Raw genomic sequence first — 18,943 nt, 5'->3', positions numbered from 1 at the left:
ACTAAGTATAAAACATATTACTCAGCGATCATAAGGGTCAATTTCAATTTTTTGGAGGACCTTGGACATAGCAAATACGAGTTAACGATTTTTCTAGGTAAAAATTTGTGTTTTTGTTAAATTACTATGAATTAAGACCGTTCTCTATGCACAAAAGTGAATGAGGCTTCGATCTTTTATGAAAATTGTCTTAAATAACGGCGACCACAATTGTCTCTTATTAAGCCCTCTAAAGTATATACTTAATCACAGTTTATGGTTTCGTTAAACGTTTTGCATTTTAAAACAATGCTTCGGTGATATCGTAATAAAAACCAAAGTCAAAGGCTTCCATCTTTATTGGCAATACCGTTGAAGTATAATGATTGCTTTAAGTGGTATAATTATAGTATACGATTACACATTGTAAGACTTTTGTCGACTTTGTAGGTGGTTTCAATATCCCTACTTGAATAATGTTTAATCACCCTTAGGATATGTTGCCTGCTTTTTAAATTTGTCTCTGTGATATGCAGACTTCATAACCTCTGTTCCCTTTTCAAAATTCCATTTTATTTAGTTCCGCCCATTGTTTTCTCGTTAAGGGCACACGCATTCTTTTACTTTTGGTTATACGCCGCTTTTCATAGAGTGGCATGAAAGTGTCACATTGAAGGTTCCAAGATAACCGCCTTATGAACATATCTGCGGATGTTTCTTAATTCAAAATTGCACCATTTCCATGATTAAATGTTAAATTCTGCTTAAGCCGTTGCTAGGGGACGTAAACGGTAACTTGCAATTTCAATTACCATCCAAGAACAGGCTCAATCAAACCGAGCCTGCAACATTTTCAACTTTGTCTTGTTGGGCTTTCTTTAGGGAATCTTTATTTCTCTCTATTTTACAGAGTTAACCCATAATGCAAGAATGTAAAAAAACGCAGGAATTGTGTCACGGTAACACCGAATCTGTACATATTTGGCCTTAGGGTGAATTGTGGTATGGTTCAAAAATGCAAGGCAATGTGTTATCATATGGATTTATCAAAAAGTAACTATATATTATATAATCTATAACAGTAACTATATATTTGAGCATAAAATCCACTATAACAACAAAACAAATTTACATGTCATTTATTGATTAAAGCATGAGTATTACAAACCTAACAATTATAACAGACAACAGTGTAACAATTAATTGTAAAAGTAAATGCAAAACGTATACAAAATTAGCAAAAGGATAACATATTAAAAATTCATATTTAAGACCACTGACTAAATGTGAAAACACATTTTGCTTTAATTTTAATATATGTGTTGAATAAATAAAGCCAAATTGTTCGAGATCAACTATAGAAGTACATCTTTAAAAAACTCTTGCAGAAGAAGCTTTAGTTTATAAACTTATATATAAAAAAATCTCGTTTACAAGTTTATGAAGATAACAAAACAATGATAAATGGGCTACAGTCTACACCTGAATTGAATTGTCTGTATTTTCTAAACACATGTTGAAATATCTATAGTTTATTAATGAGTTATAGACGGATATCAATGATAACCAATTGGAAGATGTAGATCTGTTTTGCAAAGACTATTATTTGTAAAGAACAAAATAAATATTTAACTTGTTTTTGGAGAGACTTAATCTAATAAACCTATATTGGTCAGACAACGGAATATTGTAAACTGTAGTTGGTCAGACTAAATTAGTTTGTAAACTTGAATAAACCTGTATAAAGATAAATATTTACTAATATATGTTTCGATTATCATAATGTATAAACTAAAAGCATACTCTATAAAACACAGTTAGAAAGGCTATAGCATTATAATTTCTTTTCAAATCATACACTACTAGTTAAGAAAACGTGCTTTTAAAGTCTGTACTTTATTTTTATGTTATTTTATAATAAGCAATAATACTGTTCTTAAAGGAGGACACTCGAGAGCTATGAAAAAAGGAAAAAGTTGATAATATCAGACTCGGTTTATTGAGTCGGCTCATTAGATAAAATGAAATATATAAATTTTCGTTTAAAAGACATTATAGCTTATTTACCTTTTTGGATAAAAAAATCTAACTTTTAGGGAAAGAAGCAAAATAAGTATGATAAATACTTAATTCATTTAAGCTATAACACAGAATAATAGTTCACTCATATTTCTTTATATATGGATTGATATTTTGATTTCTTCATAAAACTAATACTTTCTTTTATCACAATCATAATATAATTTGTTTAAATTATTCATATATTTATGTTTATTGCACATGGCAGATATAAAAGCTAAAAAGTAGTTATTGTTCTGTCAGTTTTTTTCATACCATTAATGGTATATGTATGTCCTTCCAAACATACCATTTTGAGAAAAAAAATAAAACAACTCCAAAATGAAAATTAATTTGCATGAAATGAGACAGTCATATATTACATCATTAAAATATATAGTTTTAAATATTCAATAAGAAAATTAGTAACATGCTTTTCAATAATAAAATAATATGACCGGAACATAATAAAATATAATCAAACTGTTTATATTAAGCATACAAATGCATACTGTAAGCTAAATGCATCGAAAATTACAAATACAAGCGACTTTAAATAATTTAACAAAAAGCTGTTAGAAAACTGTTATAACAATATTTCAAAACTTCACAGTACTATTCAGTGTAAATGTCCTTCATATTTGAAAACGTGTCTTTACATGTATTCAAAAAACAATGAGTATTCTTTTCAGAAGAAAAGCCATTGTTATGATGTAAAATTGAATTAAGAACATGTAAGATGCATATCAACTGAAGAATACGGTGCTCGAAGAGGTGAAATATTTTTTTTTTAATTTAGGTTAAGAAAATGTAAAGAAAATTGCATTTTGATTTTCATATAAAATACAAAAAGACAATAACTGATTTTTGCCAAAACAACACTAAAACAATATGGCTAAACTTTATGTATGGCCAATGAGAAATATGTCTTTTCAGAGATTGCAACAGGACACCAAACGCCAAAATAAAGCTTTTGAAACATAAAAATATTAGCATTTTCAGACTTTTAACAAGTGTGATATTTGTGTAAAAATGGACAAGTAATAAATTGACAATAAAGACAAATTTGTTCAACCATTGTTCACAACAACTCGTTCATATTATAGTATTTTTTCTTTTCGGAAATCTCAGCCAGATATTTTACAGATTGGTAGCAAAACCTGAATTGTGACTGAAATAAAGTAAATTGATAATTTAGACCAAAATAATAATAATAATAATAATTCAATGATATCAATTTGTCAATAACTGTATTTTTTTTGTTTTATTTTATGTAATTTAAAACAGTCTTTCCTGGTAGACATAGGCAATGTTTTGCAATTGATTTGACAAATAGGCGAATTTATTTTAAGTTCAAAATAATGACAAGTTGGATATATTTGTATAGAGCTTATGTTTAATTATTGATGCAATGTGAAGTGACATAGAAAACTCAATTGATCGTAAACTACAACTTGAACTTAAATAAGAAGTAAAATAAGAAGCAAAAATAGAGAATAGTTATCGAAACTGCATAGGATAGTACCTTAATGATAGCCAATTCACATGCTTTTTTATGATGATCACTTACATATATGATAATATCTTATAGTTTTATCATGCTTTATATCACATGCTTTTATATGAGTGTAGTTAATGACTTACAATGTCGGTAAAAGCTGATTTCCTCCTTGAACGCAGTTGACAAATGGTATTTAGGACACTAATTTCTTTCTCAAAGAAACACTTTTCTGATATGATAGAGATAGCACAAAGTAAACAGCTTCGTTCAGCTCCAGTTCTATAAATAACAGCATTAAATCACAAAAGTATCTATATAATTATACGTATACATGACATATCAAACTGCTTTTACAAATGATTCAAGCCGAATCAAACACACAAATATAAATCTAGCTACTCAATTAAATACAAGGACATACATGTATAATGATACCTCTTCATAGTCGATCAACAGTAAATCAAAATATGAAAAATTGATTTCGCAAATAGATTTGTTTTAATGCAATACTTACAAGCAATGAACTACGATTGGTCTATCTTCTCTTTGACCTTTGACCTCATTCTCAACATCCTTGACGAGTTTTAAAAACGGCTCAATCATAGATGGGACTTTTCCAGACTGATTCCATCCGTTATACTGGTAATGTTTCAAATGCAGCTCCCCTCCAGAAAGGTGCTATATGTAACTAAAATCTGTGATTAATTGCTCTCAAAATATAACTTATATAAAGTGGTTTTAAATATAAAGTTTAAACAGAGCACTTGTTTTACGTTACTTAATGTGATGAATTAATCAGGGTTATTTAAAGCGAAGTTCGGTTATCATACAGAATCTAATAGGAAGTTCTGGATTGAAATTATGTGATGATAGATGTAATGATAGATTACTACTGACCAGCTACAACTGAAAACTTCCAAATTCTGCACACCTTTGCTTTTTCAAAATGTTCATTGTTCTTGCAGGATTATGTTTGATCTTGAACAATGAACAATGTGAATGTGATGTATTCAAAATAAGAAAACAAAAATATTCTGATCTGGAACAAGGCCCTAGATCGCTCACCTGACCCATCGAACTCATCCGAACAATTACCTAGACAAGCATTCTGACCAAGTTTCAAGACAGGTGAGTCAAAAATGTGATCGCTAGAGTGTTAACAAATATTATCCATATTTGAACAGTGTGACCTTATTTTTTACCCAGGTGACCCATATTCAATCTTGACCTAGAAATCATCAAAATAAAATTTCAGACCAATTTCCAGGATACTTGGATCAAAACAGTAGCCACTAAAGTGTTAACAAGATTTTTCTATTTGTAGCTCCCGTGACATAGTTTTTCATCCGAGACGACCCAAGTTCTAACTTATCCGAGCAATAACCTAGACAATCATCCTGACCAAGTTTGATGACGATTGAGTCAAAAATGTGACCACTAGAGTGGAAACAAAATTTTTCTATTTTTAGCTCCTGTGACCTAGTTTTTCATCCGAGATAATCCATGTTCTAACTCATCCAAGCTATAAACTAGATAAGCATCCTGACCAAGTTTGATGATAATTGCGGCAAAAATGTGACCACTAGAGTGTTAACAAGGTTTTACTATTTTTAGCTCCGGTGACCTAATTTTGCATCCGAGATTACCTATGTTCGAACTCATCCGAGCTATCACCTAAACAAGCATGATAAAGTTTGATGATGATAGAGGCAAAAATGTGACCGGTAGAGTGTTAACAAGGTTTTTCTTTTTTTAGCTCCTGTGACCTTGTTTTTCATCCGAGATGACCCATGTTCAAACTCATCCGAGCTACCAACTAGATAAGCATCCTGAGAAAGTCTTATGATGATTGAGGCAAAAATGTCACCTCTAGAGTGTTAACGAACAAATGTGGACGGACGACGGACGGTGAGCTAAAAAAAAGCAGAAGCCTTTACTTTTGTGCATTTAACGGGACATCTTAAAAGATCTGGCGTAATATTTCTCATAACTTATTTTCATCTAAATAAATAATCTACAATAAAATAAAAACATCTACCAATCCAGTGCGTGATATTGTCATGTCCCGTATTGTACCATAATCCGATGTGTCAACCGTCTTACAAGCTACTTGGAAATGTCCAACTTTGAACGTCTTTCCATCTTGCGTTAGATAATGTCCGACGGACTGTAATGATTAATGTTAAAAAGTGACAAACATAAAAAATTGAAAAATCATCTTTTTCAAGAAATCTCTGTTAAAATTAATTATAACATTTGATTACAATTTTTAGCAAAAAATTCAAAATCAGTCTTAATTATAAAGTAACATACAAATAAATGATTTAGAATTCTCACAGTCTTTAAGCTTTCAATGTGATTCTTTTTTATCCACCCATCGTCAAGCAAGCAAACATTTGCATTGCGTTAAATTTTATTGTAAAATGACACTTGAAAGAAATATGTTAGGCATGGATTAATTAATTTGCCAACTAATACTATTAAATAATATCTTTTACATGTATATAATTATTTTAAACAAGCTAGATTATCTATAAATTGCCTTCACTTTATCTTTCAGGATTTCGTCGTCCAAATTAATAACACAAACACATTTTTCTTGATACAGCATCGATATAAAGTTTTCAACTGTATATAGCATTGGCGTCTGTGTGACAATAAATTTGTATGGATTTTCGTATCCCTGAAATTGAGATACCAAGTAATAAAATAAAATTTCAATAAATGTTATAAGTTGATGATATTAAAAATCTATTTATAATATTTTAATGTCTTAAATACACCATAGCATGTATAAATACAATTAAAGAGGAAATATATGTATTCAATAAAAGTAAGGGGGGGGGGCAACGCAAGCAAGGTTCATGAAAAAATATTGAAAAGGGGGACAATCGAAACTTTAAACGAAATCAAAATAACTTTCACATATACACTTACATTTACATAAACAGCATTGATGTAGTCATGCTTTGTTGATGACAGTCTCACTCTGTAATCATCGCCTACACAAAAAAATAGGATGTTATTTATTCAAGCCTTAAAATGTTGAATGTAAATTTGTTTTATGGTTTAATGATATAAAGATCTATTTTCGGTTTTTAATCACTTCCTTGTGCACAACAGGGTATTACCCTGAAACCAAACTTTACAAACCATTGAATAGCCAAGGTTTTCTATTCAAATGAGATTTTTTCATACAAATAGGGTATATTTACAGACGGTTATTTTCTATTGAAATCTACTATTATTAACGCAGTGTGGTATTATAAGTGTGAATGAAAAAGGAAGTTTACTTATACACTGTCTTGGGTAATGTGATACCATTGAAAAGCAAAAAAATATTTAAACTTTTAAGTTTTAGCAAAATTTGCACAATTATGAATTACGGGTTGGTTTTCTATAAATTATCATCAACAGCTCCAAATTTATGATTACTGATACACTTATTTTAGATTTACTTTGTTATCATTACTGTTACAATTATTTTTGATTTGATAGTATATGATATAATCCTTTCTGTCTACCATGATTAAGTAAAAACTCTCCTTCTGTTTTATATAATTATTTGAATGAACACGTATTAGTTCCATCCCTTTATGGCACTGACTTGTTAACGTTGATAACATTGAATAGACCTTTCTAATTCTTATTGAAAAAAACATTTCAACAAAGGTATACATATATGTGTAAGATTTTGAATCATAAAAAATTATCATGATTATTGATTATTATTATAGTGATAAGAATGCTAAGAGAAAGATATTCTGTAAATGATCATACTAGGAATGTCAGCTCCGTGCCTATTTTCCTTCCTTATTTTCTTGTTCGCAGATGATTTTCTATCAAAGTCTTTCGGCATAACAACATCAGTAAATGTCTGAAATATTTAAAAAGTCAACCGCAATTACTATTGGTACTTAAATGTGTAGAGCTTTAAACGGATGTTATATAATCCGATGTAATATTGCTAATACGTATATACCGATTTGAATAATACTAATTTACAAAAATTGAATTAAGACGTTTCTACATATTCGCAAAATAGCAGTGGAATGTTTTGTTATGTTATTTGACTAACTTGTTACTAATTAAATAATTCATGTTAATTAGGTAACTTAAATACTTTTTTTGTAAAACAATCTCTGACAAATGATTATAAATGTTTTAATTTCTGTCATTAATTTTTCTCTTGCCATATAAAGCCGCTTTAAACTGTTTTTTTTTTAATCTTAGGCAAAGCTCAATACGACTGATAATGAGGATCTTCTTAATGATCATTACTCGATTTTACACAATACCCGTACGTTCAGAGTATACATAAGCAGATAATTGATCAACTACTTAATATGAAGTTCGTATAATTTCTATGATGCAACAGTAAAATTTTCAATCTCAAATTGGATTACTTGTGAATAGATTGATATATAGTCTGTTTAAGAGGTATTGTAAGAGTGACAACTTTTAAAATCAAATGCCAATATATCAAAAGGGTTGTTTTGAAAAATATATAAAGGACTAAAACATAACACAATTGGAATGAATAAACAGCAAAAGCTTTCCGTCATAATTTTTCATTGAATTATTCGAGTGTGAAAAAAACAGTCATATAGACAGTATACAGATTTTATTTAAAAAATGAAGGATATTTCAAAATAAACAAGTTATTATAATTACACAATAAGTATAAGAAATATGCATATGTACCTGAAATTGGTGTGATAGTTTATCGTCTGTCATGATGCGAGGAATATGTGTGACCGGAAGTGGATCGGGATCGCACGTGAAGGCATACAGGAGACATCGATGAAGAAATATGTACTGTTCCTAAATAAGAGAAAGAACAATACATGGTTCTGAATAATCATTATAATGTCACATGATAAAAGTACAACTATAAATATATATCCTATAATCCATTATAATAAATTGTAAGAAAATCACAATTAATGTTTGTTTATGACAAACATGTGTTAAAAAACAAATATCATCCATATATAATAACATACCAAGTTTTGCACCATGTGACCTCTTTGTCCACGTAGCGCCATCACACGACCAAAAATGTCAACATAATTGTCATTTTTGCCTTCCAGTATAAGTGTATCTAATGCGATATAGGTTCCAGTTCTACCGATTCCTGCACTGGTATTCACAATTATAACATAACATTAAAAAATATACAGAATTAAAATCGATATCAATGTAAAATGTTATCTTTTAAAAATATTTTATTAACTTAAAAATCTTTATTTGCTTTGAGTCATTTAACGCATCTTATAGTTTTGCTTATATTGCTGAATGCCTCCTCTTATGTATTAGATTTAATTAGATTACTATTTGTAATTTGCATGTTGTTATTAGACGATATATGGCTATATTTGACGAGTCTATGTAGTTATCAGTCATATTCATTATGATGGTAAAACAAATACCTGCAATGCACTACCATTGGGCCAGCATCGTTAGTCTTTGATTGTTCAACTTTGTTTCTAAACTCTATCAGAGAGGCAACATTATCTGGAACGGATCGGTCGGGCCAGGCGGTATAATGATATTGTGTTACTTTCCTGGATACAGAACCCTTTGAAATTTAAAAAGACGAGATAAATGTATGTTAACTTTTGGTGTCTGTAGTTTGCACATGTAGAGACAAATTACTATAACCTGATACAGCTAATTTTTTTGTTTAACATTTTGAAAGATAAAACAAATAAACAAGTAATATTAAGGTCTTAAACAATAATCACATAAAAAACATTGCAACGTAGATTTATATACATACTTGAGCATTAACAGACAACTCCCTTAAAGTGAATTCAGAAAATATCTTTTCAGAATTGCACACCACTTTGTAACCTTGGTAATGTTTTGTTTTACCTTGATCAGGCCAGTACTGCTCACATTTCATTTTCTAAAAAGTGAAAAAAATCATGGTTGTATATTTGATAATTTTCACAATCTGTTTTAGTAGTACCAAAATAAACATGTACCAAGATAAGTTTTTGTACAAACAATTTTACTGTTACAAATAAAATATTACGGTAAATGCAATCTGTTACAATTGCACTGAAACTCAATGTATTCATATATCTAAAATAATATGTCTAATGTTATAACATTATATAGGTGTCAGGCATATGTTTTGTATTCAAATTATGTGGTTGTTTCCTAATTTATATATGTGTCCAGATCGAATAAATGATTTGATAAATGACACAAAAGTACATAATTTGGAAAACGTTATATTCTAGAAAGTGTGTAATATCGTACATACCCCGGACTCATCAAGGTTGGTTAACATTATGATTTTATTTGTTCTGTTTTCCCATATCATCTCCCAAAAGTCTTTAAAGCCATTCATTTGAACTTTAGTTGGTCCTTAAATCAGAAGAATATAATTAGTCCCGCATCAAGGTAAGAAATGTCTTTAAGTTTATTGCTTTTTAATGGCATTGTACTTAACGGATAGAAATCTTGAAAAAAAGGAGCTCGTTCGAAATCATTAGAAACAAGAGACAGTGGCCTCCTGATTTTATTGAGTATGATTATGAGAGATAATGTGATCAAGATTCAAGTAAAGAGCTATTTATTTATCAAATAAGCATCAAAGAAACATGTACGTAATGATAAGACATAAAGTTTAAGACCAAAATAAAATGATTGCTGTATTTAATGTATCTTTAATTTAGCATTGCGTATACATACCAAGAGAGGCTATGTACTCTGGTGACTTCTTGTGTCCCTAAGGTATGAAACATAATTATATTTCAAATACAGAAATGTGCAATATGTTTACATATCAAAATTAGTATAATGACAATTGTTTGGTCATTACAAACGGTTTTTTCTAAGATTCAACCCTATAAACATTAATAAAATGTGCTCATTTCTAACATTGTTCCAACGCGTAAGTAATTTTTAATAGATCAATGATTACGTTATAATTTTTACATTTCAAAGCATTTTCTAATGACACATAATGGGGTTGACTGTGAACTATTTTTTTCTGCAAATATTATTATGTTGAGAGACAATGAACAGACGGTATAATAAATGCTTTATGGACTATAAATAAATAAAGTAAAAGTGTTTTTTCATAGCATATTATATACGTGTATATAAATAAATAAATAAATGAAGTAAAAGTATGTATACATACATCAATGTAATTTGCGTTGATATAGGTTTTACTTTGTAACACAACACGAGTCGCATCATCTGAAACAGACACCTCGTATTAACTTAATTTTAATAAACGTTATTTTATAGTGTATATAAATATTACATAATATCTGTAAAAAAATATCGAAAATTTATTTTTAACTAAAGAACTAGCTTTATCTTTCAATAGCTTTTGTTCTAGTATTATAGTATGGTAGTGCATTATATAGTATTTACATGCATACACTCCGTTGTATCTATTTTTCTTGCGATTATTCCGAGTCAGAGCTTCGTTACAAGTTCTTGTCAAACCTTTAGGTAGTTTCTGAAATGCAAACGAATTATGTTACCATATAAACGCAAATGATAAGGTAATCTGAATGTATCATCCAATGTAATGTAGTGGCAGTACCTACATAATACCGATAGAATGATTTCATGCAACAGCGAATTGATAAATCGTACTTAGAATATTAATTGTGTTATTGTATAAAATCCTAACATTGAGATGTTACTGCGACAATTTAATTTCTATAAATTTTAATTTCTATATTATATTGTTTCAAACCATTTAGATATATACAACTTCCCTAGACGTATATCAAAAGCGATGATATGATGACGATAGATACTGAACCTGAAATTCATCCTCATAATCAGTCTTCTTCTTGATGTATTCAAGAATGTCAGATATTTGAATCCGGCTTCGAACCAAACTGGCTGTATTGTAATACAAATCAGCACTAGGTGGGTTGACCTCTGTAATGGACGATGTTTTGACATTAAGAAAAACTTTTATACACTGACTTATTTGCAACAAGTACGTAAACACAAAATATAAAGACAGGTATCTGTGTGTGCTGGTGAAAATAGAAATTCATCTTTTAATATACCTGTTCAGGTTTTAGCATGCCATGTCTAAAATGAGTGATACTCAGGCAATTATTCGTGAAAGCAATAAATGTCACTCTTAAGACACAGGCATATAATTATGAAACATATATAACGTATATCTAGTGCTGTTAGGCTCGTGAAGCCTCGAAAGTATATATGGTTTCGTATTATTTTTTTTTACCTTTTTATTGTTTTTTTTTTTTTTTCGTACTGTTAAATTTCTGAAAAAAATACTCTTTGTTCATAAGTTGAACGAAATATTGTCTTTCTATGTTTGGCAACTAAAACATATATAGTGATTAAATTTGAAATTCAAAGCACCTTTGTTTACCTTTGCTACCTATTTAAAATATTTCACATTCACCGTTACTACTCTCTTGTGATAAGTATTTTATATGCATTTAAGTCATAATTTAAAAATTATTAAACACATATCTGTTTGTTTAAAAAAAGACAACAATTATTTTGAGACATAATTCAGACCTATTTCTATAAGTTTTGACCTTCCGTCATCTAATTCTTCTAACTCTATTTCATCAACATCAGTTTCAATTTCTGTTTTACTTTCAGCATCTTTTTCATTTGAGATACTTGCATAAGCACCATTTGAGACTGTTAATTCATCGTCTAGGTCTATGGTAACGTTGTCATACATCGTCTTTGGTTTACTAATCTCATTTGTACTAGGTGTCTTTAGTTTATGTGATTTGTTTGGTTGGGCGTAAATGTAGTCCTGATTATCTTTCACAACGTTAGGTGTCGTTTTCGGTTTTGCGTACATATCTAAACAAATAATTTATGATTCTATTGACATTAGAAATAATAAACTAGTGAAGGTTTATGCACAAGTTTGAAATGAAATCACGAATAAAATGCAAATGAATGTTTATAATAAAAAATAACTACATCAAATATGTCATTTACAAATGGTTAACACTGACAAAATATAATTAAATACTGTCCTACAATGCACAAGCATATCTGTATTCATTCATTTATTCATATGCAATACATTTAGAATCCTGTGTAGCTATCTATGATACATAAAACGCATAAAGAATATAAATGTAAATATGTTTACACCTCCTTATTCTAAAATTGTAACACATACTTTGATCATCTGTTACAATCACTTCGTTCTGAGCAGATTCATCACCCGGTGATTTTTTTCTGTAAAGTACAAGTTTGCACTATACATTTGTAATATGATAAATTAATTGTACTATTTTAAAAACGTTCATGTGCGCATCAAAATGCATTTCCAAGGAAGACACTCACGGAAAGAAGTACATCACAAAAAAAATGAATAGTACTAGGATAATTCTTTCAAATTCCAGCTTCAAAACAAAAATTAGTCAATAATAAATAAAATTTGTTTTTTTTTTTAAGTCAGATGATTCTTATTAGCACGAGTGTGACTGCACTGATGACGATTCTGTGCATTTTACCCACCCAATTTTGGCAGTGACAAAATTGTGTCTTGATTGAACTGGTATTCAAACAGACGAAGAAGCTTTATTTATATGGTAAATCTATAAAATATTTTTCAAAAAAAGAATAGAAAAAATAAAATCCTTCATGACAGAAAGTTCTAATCGTCATTTATTTGCTGATTCTTTGTCAGGTGAAGAAATACTATGAGGGACTTATTTTAACAGCATGTTTAATAGTATTTACTTTATATAACATCAAAATAAATAATAATCTATATTTCAATTTTTTGTTGTTGTATAGATGATGCATATATATAAAACAATGTATTGGTACAACACTTTTATTTTACAAAGACAGTGTAGCTATTTTGAAAACTGGCATATGCGGTTACCATGAAAACTGCCCGTTTACAGAAAATCTAACGCGTTAACTTAAATATATTTATCTTTTTCTTTTTGCATTCACCATAGAATTTTACCTTATATATATATATATATATATAATATAAAAATCTATAAGTTTTTTTCGAAATTATTTATTTACCATCGTGTTCATTTTTCTCATTTTTGTCGAAATATGAATACGAAAAAGGCATTTTGTAAAGAAAAACGTCCGGATAATCGTTTGTTTCATACAGATTCAAAATATAAAGTTATTTATGTATTAAATCATATTTGTGGTATAAATAAAACTGTATTTTTCTTATAAAAATGTGGTTATTTTGACGTTTCTGAGATATATGATAACTGCCATTTTACAAAAAAAAAATAATAATAAGAATAAGATTTTCTCAATACTGAAGAAAATGTCTTTAAAACAACAATATAGTATATATTTATTAATAATTAACAAAAAAAAAAGAATTATGCAAGAAACAAGAAACAATAACAATGAATACAAATATTGTTCGGTTATGGTGATTTGATATACTTATTTGTATATTTACCTCCGTTTTAGCAGACAAACACTTACGACTATAATCAATATAGTAATAAGACCGCCCCCTCCTGCCGAAGCACCTATGGTGATAATGTTCATTACTGTCTTCTGTTGTTTGCTTAACATTTCCCGAACCCTCTGTTACAGTTTGCAATGAGTTTGTTTCCGTTGAACTAGTTGTTGACTCTATAAAATTCATTTTAGATAAAAAGAATTGTTACAGACACACAAAATATAATTCACAAATGCTAAATAACATCTAAGGTATTCGATACCTATTGCAGAAAATCCGTTCTGAAGAGTATTCAATTGCAGTGAAGGATACAGAGTGTGCATGGGGGGGGGGTCAACTTAAAAATATTTTTATCCTTTTTGTCTGATGGAATTTTCTTCTTTTTTGTACCCTTTTTACAATAAATCATTTTTTGGAAATGCTTAAGTTTGGTTTTATTTGTTTACATTCATTTTAAAACTATGGTTGTTTTACTACTTCTAAAGATGCGTAAAGATGAAATGAGTAAAACTGTTCTTTTAACTGATAAAACATACATGTTGCTGTTGTTCTAAATAACTGACACTAAAGTATAGCTTAAATGGTCAATATTTTACAAAGAAGACGGTAAACATTTGTTATGTTTTGTTCTTGTGACAGGAATAGGATAAGTATGATAATTCAAAGTCTTTAATAACCCTTAAAACATTGTCAATTATACAACCTAACACTTTAAGGAATTGTCGCATTTATAATTGGTTCTATTTACCAATGTTTCAGTGTCAGCAATTGACATTCTTTATTGATGTTGGAAAACAATTTACTACTTTTCAATTCTAAAACATAAAGTGATGAAATAAATAATATATTCTGTAAAAAAGGGTGTATAACCACAGTGTAAGACACATTTACTCCCTGTTATCGCAAGAAATGTTAAAATATATAGGCTCTATCATGTTATCTATTCGGATAACTGTAGCAGACAATGACTGTAAAATCATTGCTTCAACATATCAAGTTCAAGAAACGGACACCGAACAATAAACATGACCAAGCATGAGCAAGTTAATATACTTTTTGTATAAATGAAATATATGACAGAAATGGCAATTCAATAAACTTACCTTATTTATAACAATTAAGTATGGCCAAGAATTTAATTGTTTCATTCACTTGTCTTTGGGAAAGCTGATAGAAATTAACGTATAAGGTAGACAGATAAATGGCAGGCTATACGATTTTTCACACTAGATTATTTTAACAACAAAGCAAATGTGTTTATATTTTGAATTAAACAATTAATGATACTATATTTAAACTGACTGCAATGCAGGAAAAATAGAGAGAAATAAACAATTTCCCAAGAACGCTCAAAACGACAAAAATGAAAATGTTGCAGGCTCAGCTTGATTGAGCCTGTTCATGGACGGTAATGGAAAGTGCAATTTACCGTCCAAGCCCCCTAGCACCGGCGTTAGCATAATTCAATATTTACGCCATACTATAGCTTGATAGAAAGGGATATTGCTCATGTTACCACTATGTTTATAGCCTGTTTTCTTAGATTTTTAATGTACGCATTGATACAATAGTCATGGGTTGTACACAAGAAAACATATGATTTAAACTTACTTAGTAAATGGTTTCAAGCTTTGGATTTTGCACGCTCTTTCAATCTTACAAGGTACATGTTTCTTATACGTTCTTCTTATAAGGTATAATCTGATTAAATATCCGTTTTAAACAATTTACACTGTACCATTCTTTAAAAATATACTTTTTAACTCATATTTGTTAGCGTTACAGAATATGGTCACGCATTATAATCGTATTACGTTATATTTTGCAATAATGTTTATTACCGAAAATCAATGTCTTGTTGTCGCACAGTTATTATTTTCCGTACAGACTGATAATGAACAGACGATTTACCATTTAATATTTGATAACAGTTGAAAAAAATGTAAATCATCAAACAATTTCGTCTTGACATTCATTGGATTCAATCCATAATCTGCATTCTAAACTGACATGTTTGAATGATTTGAATTCAACATATCAAAATGAATTCTTAAGTATGTGCGTTTAATGACAATAAACATAATAACCTTTTTTGCCCATTGTGATAGCTTGATTACATTTGTCCCCTGTCAATCCACCAGCGCATCCTCCTGTACATGTGCCGTTGTTTCTGTCACATTGCCGATCTTTACATCCATCAGGACACGATTTCTCGCAGGTTTCGCCCCAGAATTGCGATTTACATCCATTTAAACAATACCCATCCGTAATTCTGCATGTATTATTGCCATCTTCTACTGCACATGATGTATTGCAAATTAAACTACAATTATCTGAGAAAAAGTCACCTTTACACTGCTTACACATGTTGCCATTTTCTTTATAACATTTTGAACACTGTTGATTAGAACATTGTGTTTGACATTTTTCACCTGTCCAGCCATCTTTACATTCTCCTTGACATATCCCATTATTATCACACTTAGTGGAACAACTATTGGAGCATATGATGTTAGTGTCTATTACACACACTTTGCCATCAAACCTTTGTCCAACTGGACAATCAGTGCAAACTAATGAGCCATTAAGTATTTTGCAATTGTCACAGCCTTGTTTTACACAGAATGGACATGGTATTTCTTGCAAACATTGGACACAGTGAACATTGTCATTGAATCCATACAAATGATAATCATTATTGCAAACAGAACATTTGCTTTCATCTTTACAATGTTTACAATTAGATGAACATTTTTGACAGATGTTTTCAACACCTGATAAATACTCATAGTATCCATCTCTACAACCACTCGAGCAGCTGTGTAAATCACAACGTTCATTTCTACATAAACTACAATTGTGTTGACAAACAAGCCCATAGAAACCAGGCTTACATTGAAGACAATTTCCAGTATTATCTTGACAAGCATTATTAAGACAATTACCATCACAGTTGAAAGTACATCTTGCATGTAAACCATAATTATTTGGCTTACATAAAGTACAATCATCCCAGCTGTTACAGCTTTCACAGTTTTCGGGGCATTGTGAACAGAAGCCATTTGTTAAAAAGTAAGATTCTTCACAACTTGTGCAAATTTGACCGGAACATGATTTGCAGCCATCATAACATTCTGTAAATATTTATTTTTATTTTTTACAAATTTGTACATTTACATTTGTAATTCCAAACATACAATGCAAAGAACTTAGATTATGCTCAGTAACATTTAATATATATGTATATATCAAATATTTAAACGTGACCACTAAAAAGTAATAATAAAATAAAGTTTAAGAAAAATTGTTATGTAATGGCAACATTTTATTGAAGCATGTATGGGAAAAACATGTTACTAAAATTAACACATTTGTATTCAATTTTTAAGTACAGATTATCATGAAGTAAAAATACTTACGAGGAAATACCATATCAACAAGCAATATAAGTAAAAATGCTGATATTTCCTGATACAACATTATTCCGTATTCATATGAAAATCAATCTATAAATGAAAATAATACATATATGTCGATAATTATGTGATCAACGTATAGACATGTTGTTCAAACATAATTATTATGTATTAAGCATGACTAAACGAGTAAATTTATTATCCTTCGTTTCCGTGGTTATACGTATCTTAAAGCTCAAAAATAGTACTACTTGTATGTCTCATATATTAGAAGTTTAAGATGCATTACAATAGAATATTTGAAACATTTCGAATTTATTATGCAATTAAGTTAAACTGTAGTCAGGTACAAGAAATCTTAAAAAACAGTTGCGATACTTGCATAATTATACTGATAGAATTATCACAATACTGTTATCCGTTATTCCTTTTTCAAGAAGCGAAAGAAAATTATGAAATATCCATAAGCGTTCCTAAAACGAGCAAAATATATAAAATATAAATACCTTAATAATCACTACCAAATAAACCGGTTCAAAACTTCCTCTTTATATGTGTAATTTGAAGAGATACGTTATGCATCAGTGACTCCATTTTAAGCAAGTCTAATGGTTATTTTTAGATGCGAAGCTATTCGTATAAACAAGGTCAAAAAGGAACTAAATCGTTTTATTTGTTTTTGCAATTATAAGAAATACTTAAATTATACATATGAAAGACAATATTAATTTACTTTAGGAAGATTTTAAATGTATTCAAATATTAGACATACAATTAAAGTACATAAATGTATAACATACTTTCGAAAGTCCGGCGGTGACATTAGAACTTCCCATATTCATGAATTAAACTTCATAAATTCAAGATTTCAATTCCAATTTCATGAATAATAAATTCAGCTTCATCGTGAATTCAAGTGTCCAAAAGTTCAACTTCATGACTTGTTGAGTTCAATCTCATTAAGTCACGATTTTGAATGTTGAAATTCACTTTATCAAAATTCCAATTGAATTATTGAACGATTGCAACTTCAAAAATTCACAAATTTTAACTGAAACTTAACAAAGATGACTTCATCAAATTAAATTCACTAATTTGATTTTGTAAATTCATGAAGTTGATTTGTGAAATTGTAAATTCATTAGTTAAAAACGCGAAATCTTGAGGCTCAAATTTGTGAAGCTGTATAAATTCAGTTGCAATCACGTGTTGGTGAAGTTAAAACCGTGAAAACATGCCACTGAAAACATAAAGTCATGAGTTGATCTCGTTAATTTGTGTCTTCTATATGCTAAAATTAATTAATATAAGTTGTGGGTACTTGTTTCGGAATCGAGCTGAAAAAAATAAGTTTAAACTGATATGTTAAAATCGCGGCTTCATTAAGTGTTAACTTTAAATCGTCAGTTCGTCAGTTGATGTCCAAATCGCGCTGTTTGAAGGCAGTTACCTTGTTTAAATGACCTCGTTGTAAATTAAATTCCATCTTTAATTAAGCGCAAATAATACAAGTATAAAATGGCAATAATTGCACTTAAATATAAACAA

At 29.4% G+C, this 18,943-nt stretch overlaps 1 protein-coding gene across 2 annotated transcripts; it reads right to left on the bottom strand.

Moving 5' to 3' along the window:
- Positions 1 to 1,118: 1,118 nt before the first annotated feature.
- LOC132755996 (receptor-type tyrosine-protein phosphatase kappa-like) lies at positions 1,119 to 17,484 on the bottom strand. 2 transcript variants are annotated; one of them, XM_060746936.1, is made up of 21 exons: positions 17,399 to 17,484; positions 16,067 to 17,113; positions 13,974 to 14,152; positions 12,705 to 12,763; positions 12,077 to 12,376; positions 11,337 to 11,458; positions 10,937 to 11,024; positions 10,698 to 10,756; positions 10,244 to 10,280; positions 9,813 to 9,916; positions 9,321 to 9,449; positions 8,971 to 9,119; positions 8,545 to 8,680; positions 8,243 to 8,362; positions 7,319 to 7,415; positions 6,476 to 6,540; positions 6,087 to 6,221; positions 5,577 to 5,705; positions 4,053 to 4,216; positions 3,682 to 3,817; positions 1,119 to 3,208 (listed from the first exon to the last, which is right to left on the bottom strand). In XM_060746936.1, the coding sequence occupies exons 3-21, from the start codon at positions 14,090 to 14,092 to the stop codon at positions 3,119 to 3,121; spliced, it is 2,238 nt and encodes a 745-aa protein (XP_060602919.1). In that variant the 5' UTR covers positions 14,093 to 14,152; positions 16,067 to 17,113; positions 17,399 to 17,484; the 3' UTR covers positions 1,119 to 3,118. The 2 variants fall into 2 exon arrangements, with proteins under 2 accessions (XP_060602919.1, XP_060602918.1); XM_060746935.1 differs by lacking the exon at positions 17,399 to 17,484 and having other exon boundaries at positions 16,067 to 17,261.
- Between the last annotated feature and the right edge of the window lie 1,459 nt (positions 17,485 to 18,943).

The sequence above is a fragment of the Ruditapes philippinarum genome, unplaced genomic scaffold (genome assembly GCF_026571515.1).
Source record: "Ruditapes philippinarum isolate M1 unplaced genomic scaffold, ASM2657151v2 ctg6398_1_1_1_1, whole genome shotgun sequence".
In the NCBI taxonomy this organism is placed as follows: Eukaryota; Metazoa; Mollusca; class Bivalvia; order Venerida; family Veneridae; genus Ruditapes; species Ruditapes philippinarum.
Note: the sequence above shows the minus strand (reverse complement) of the source record. Positions and strands in the feature narration are given on the sequence as shown.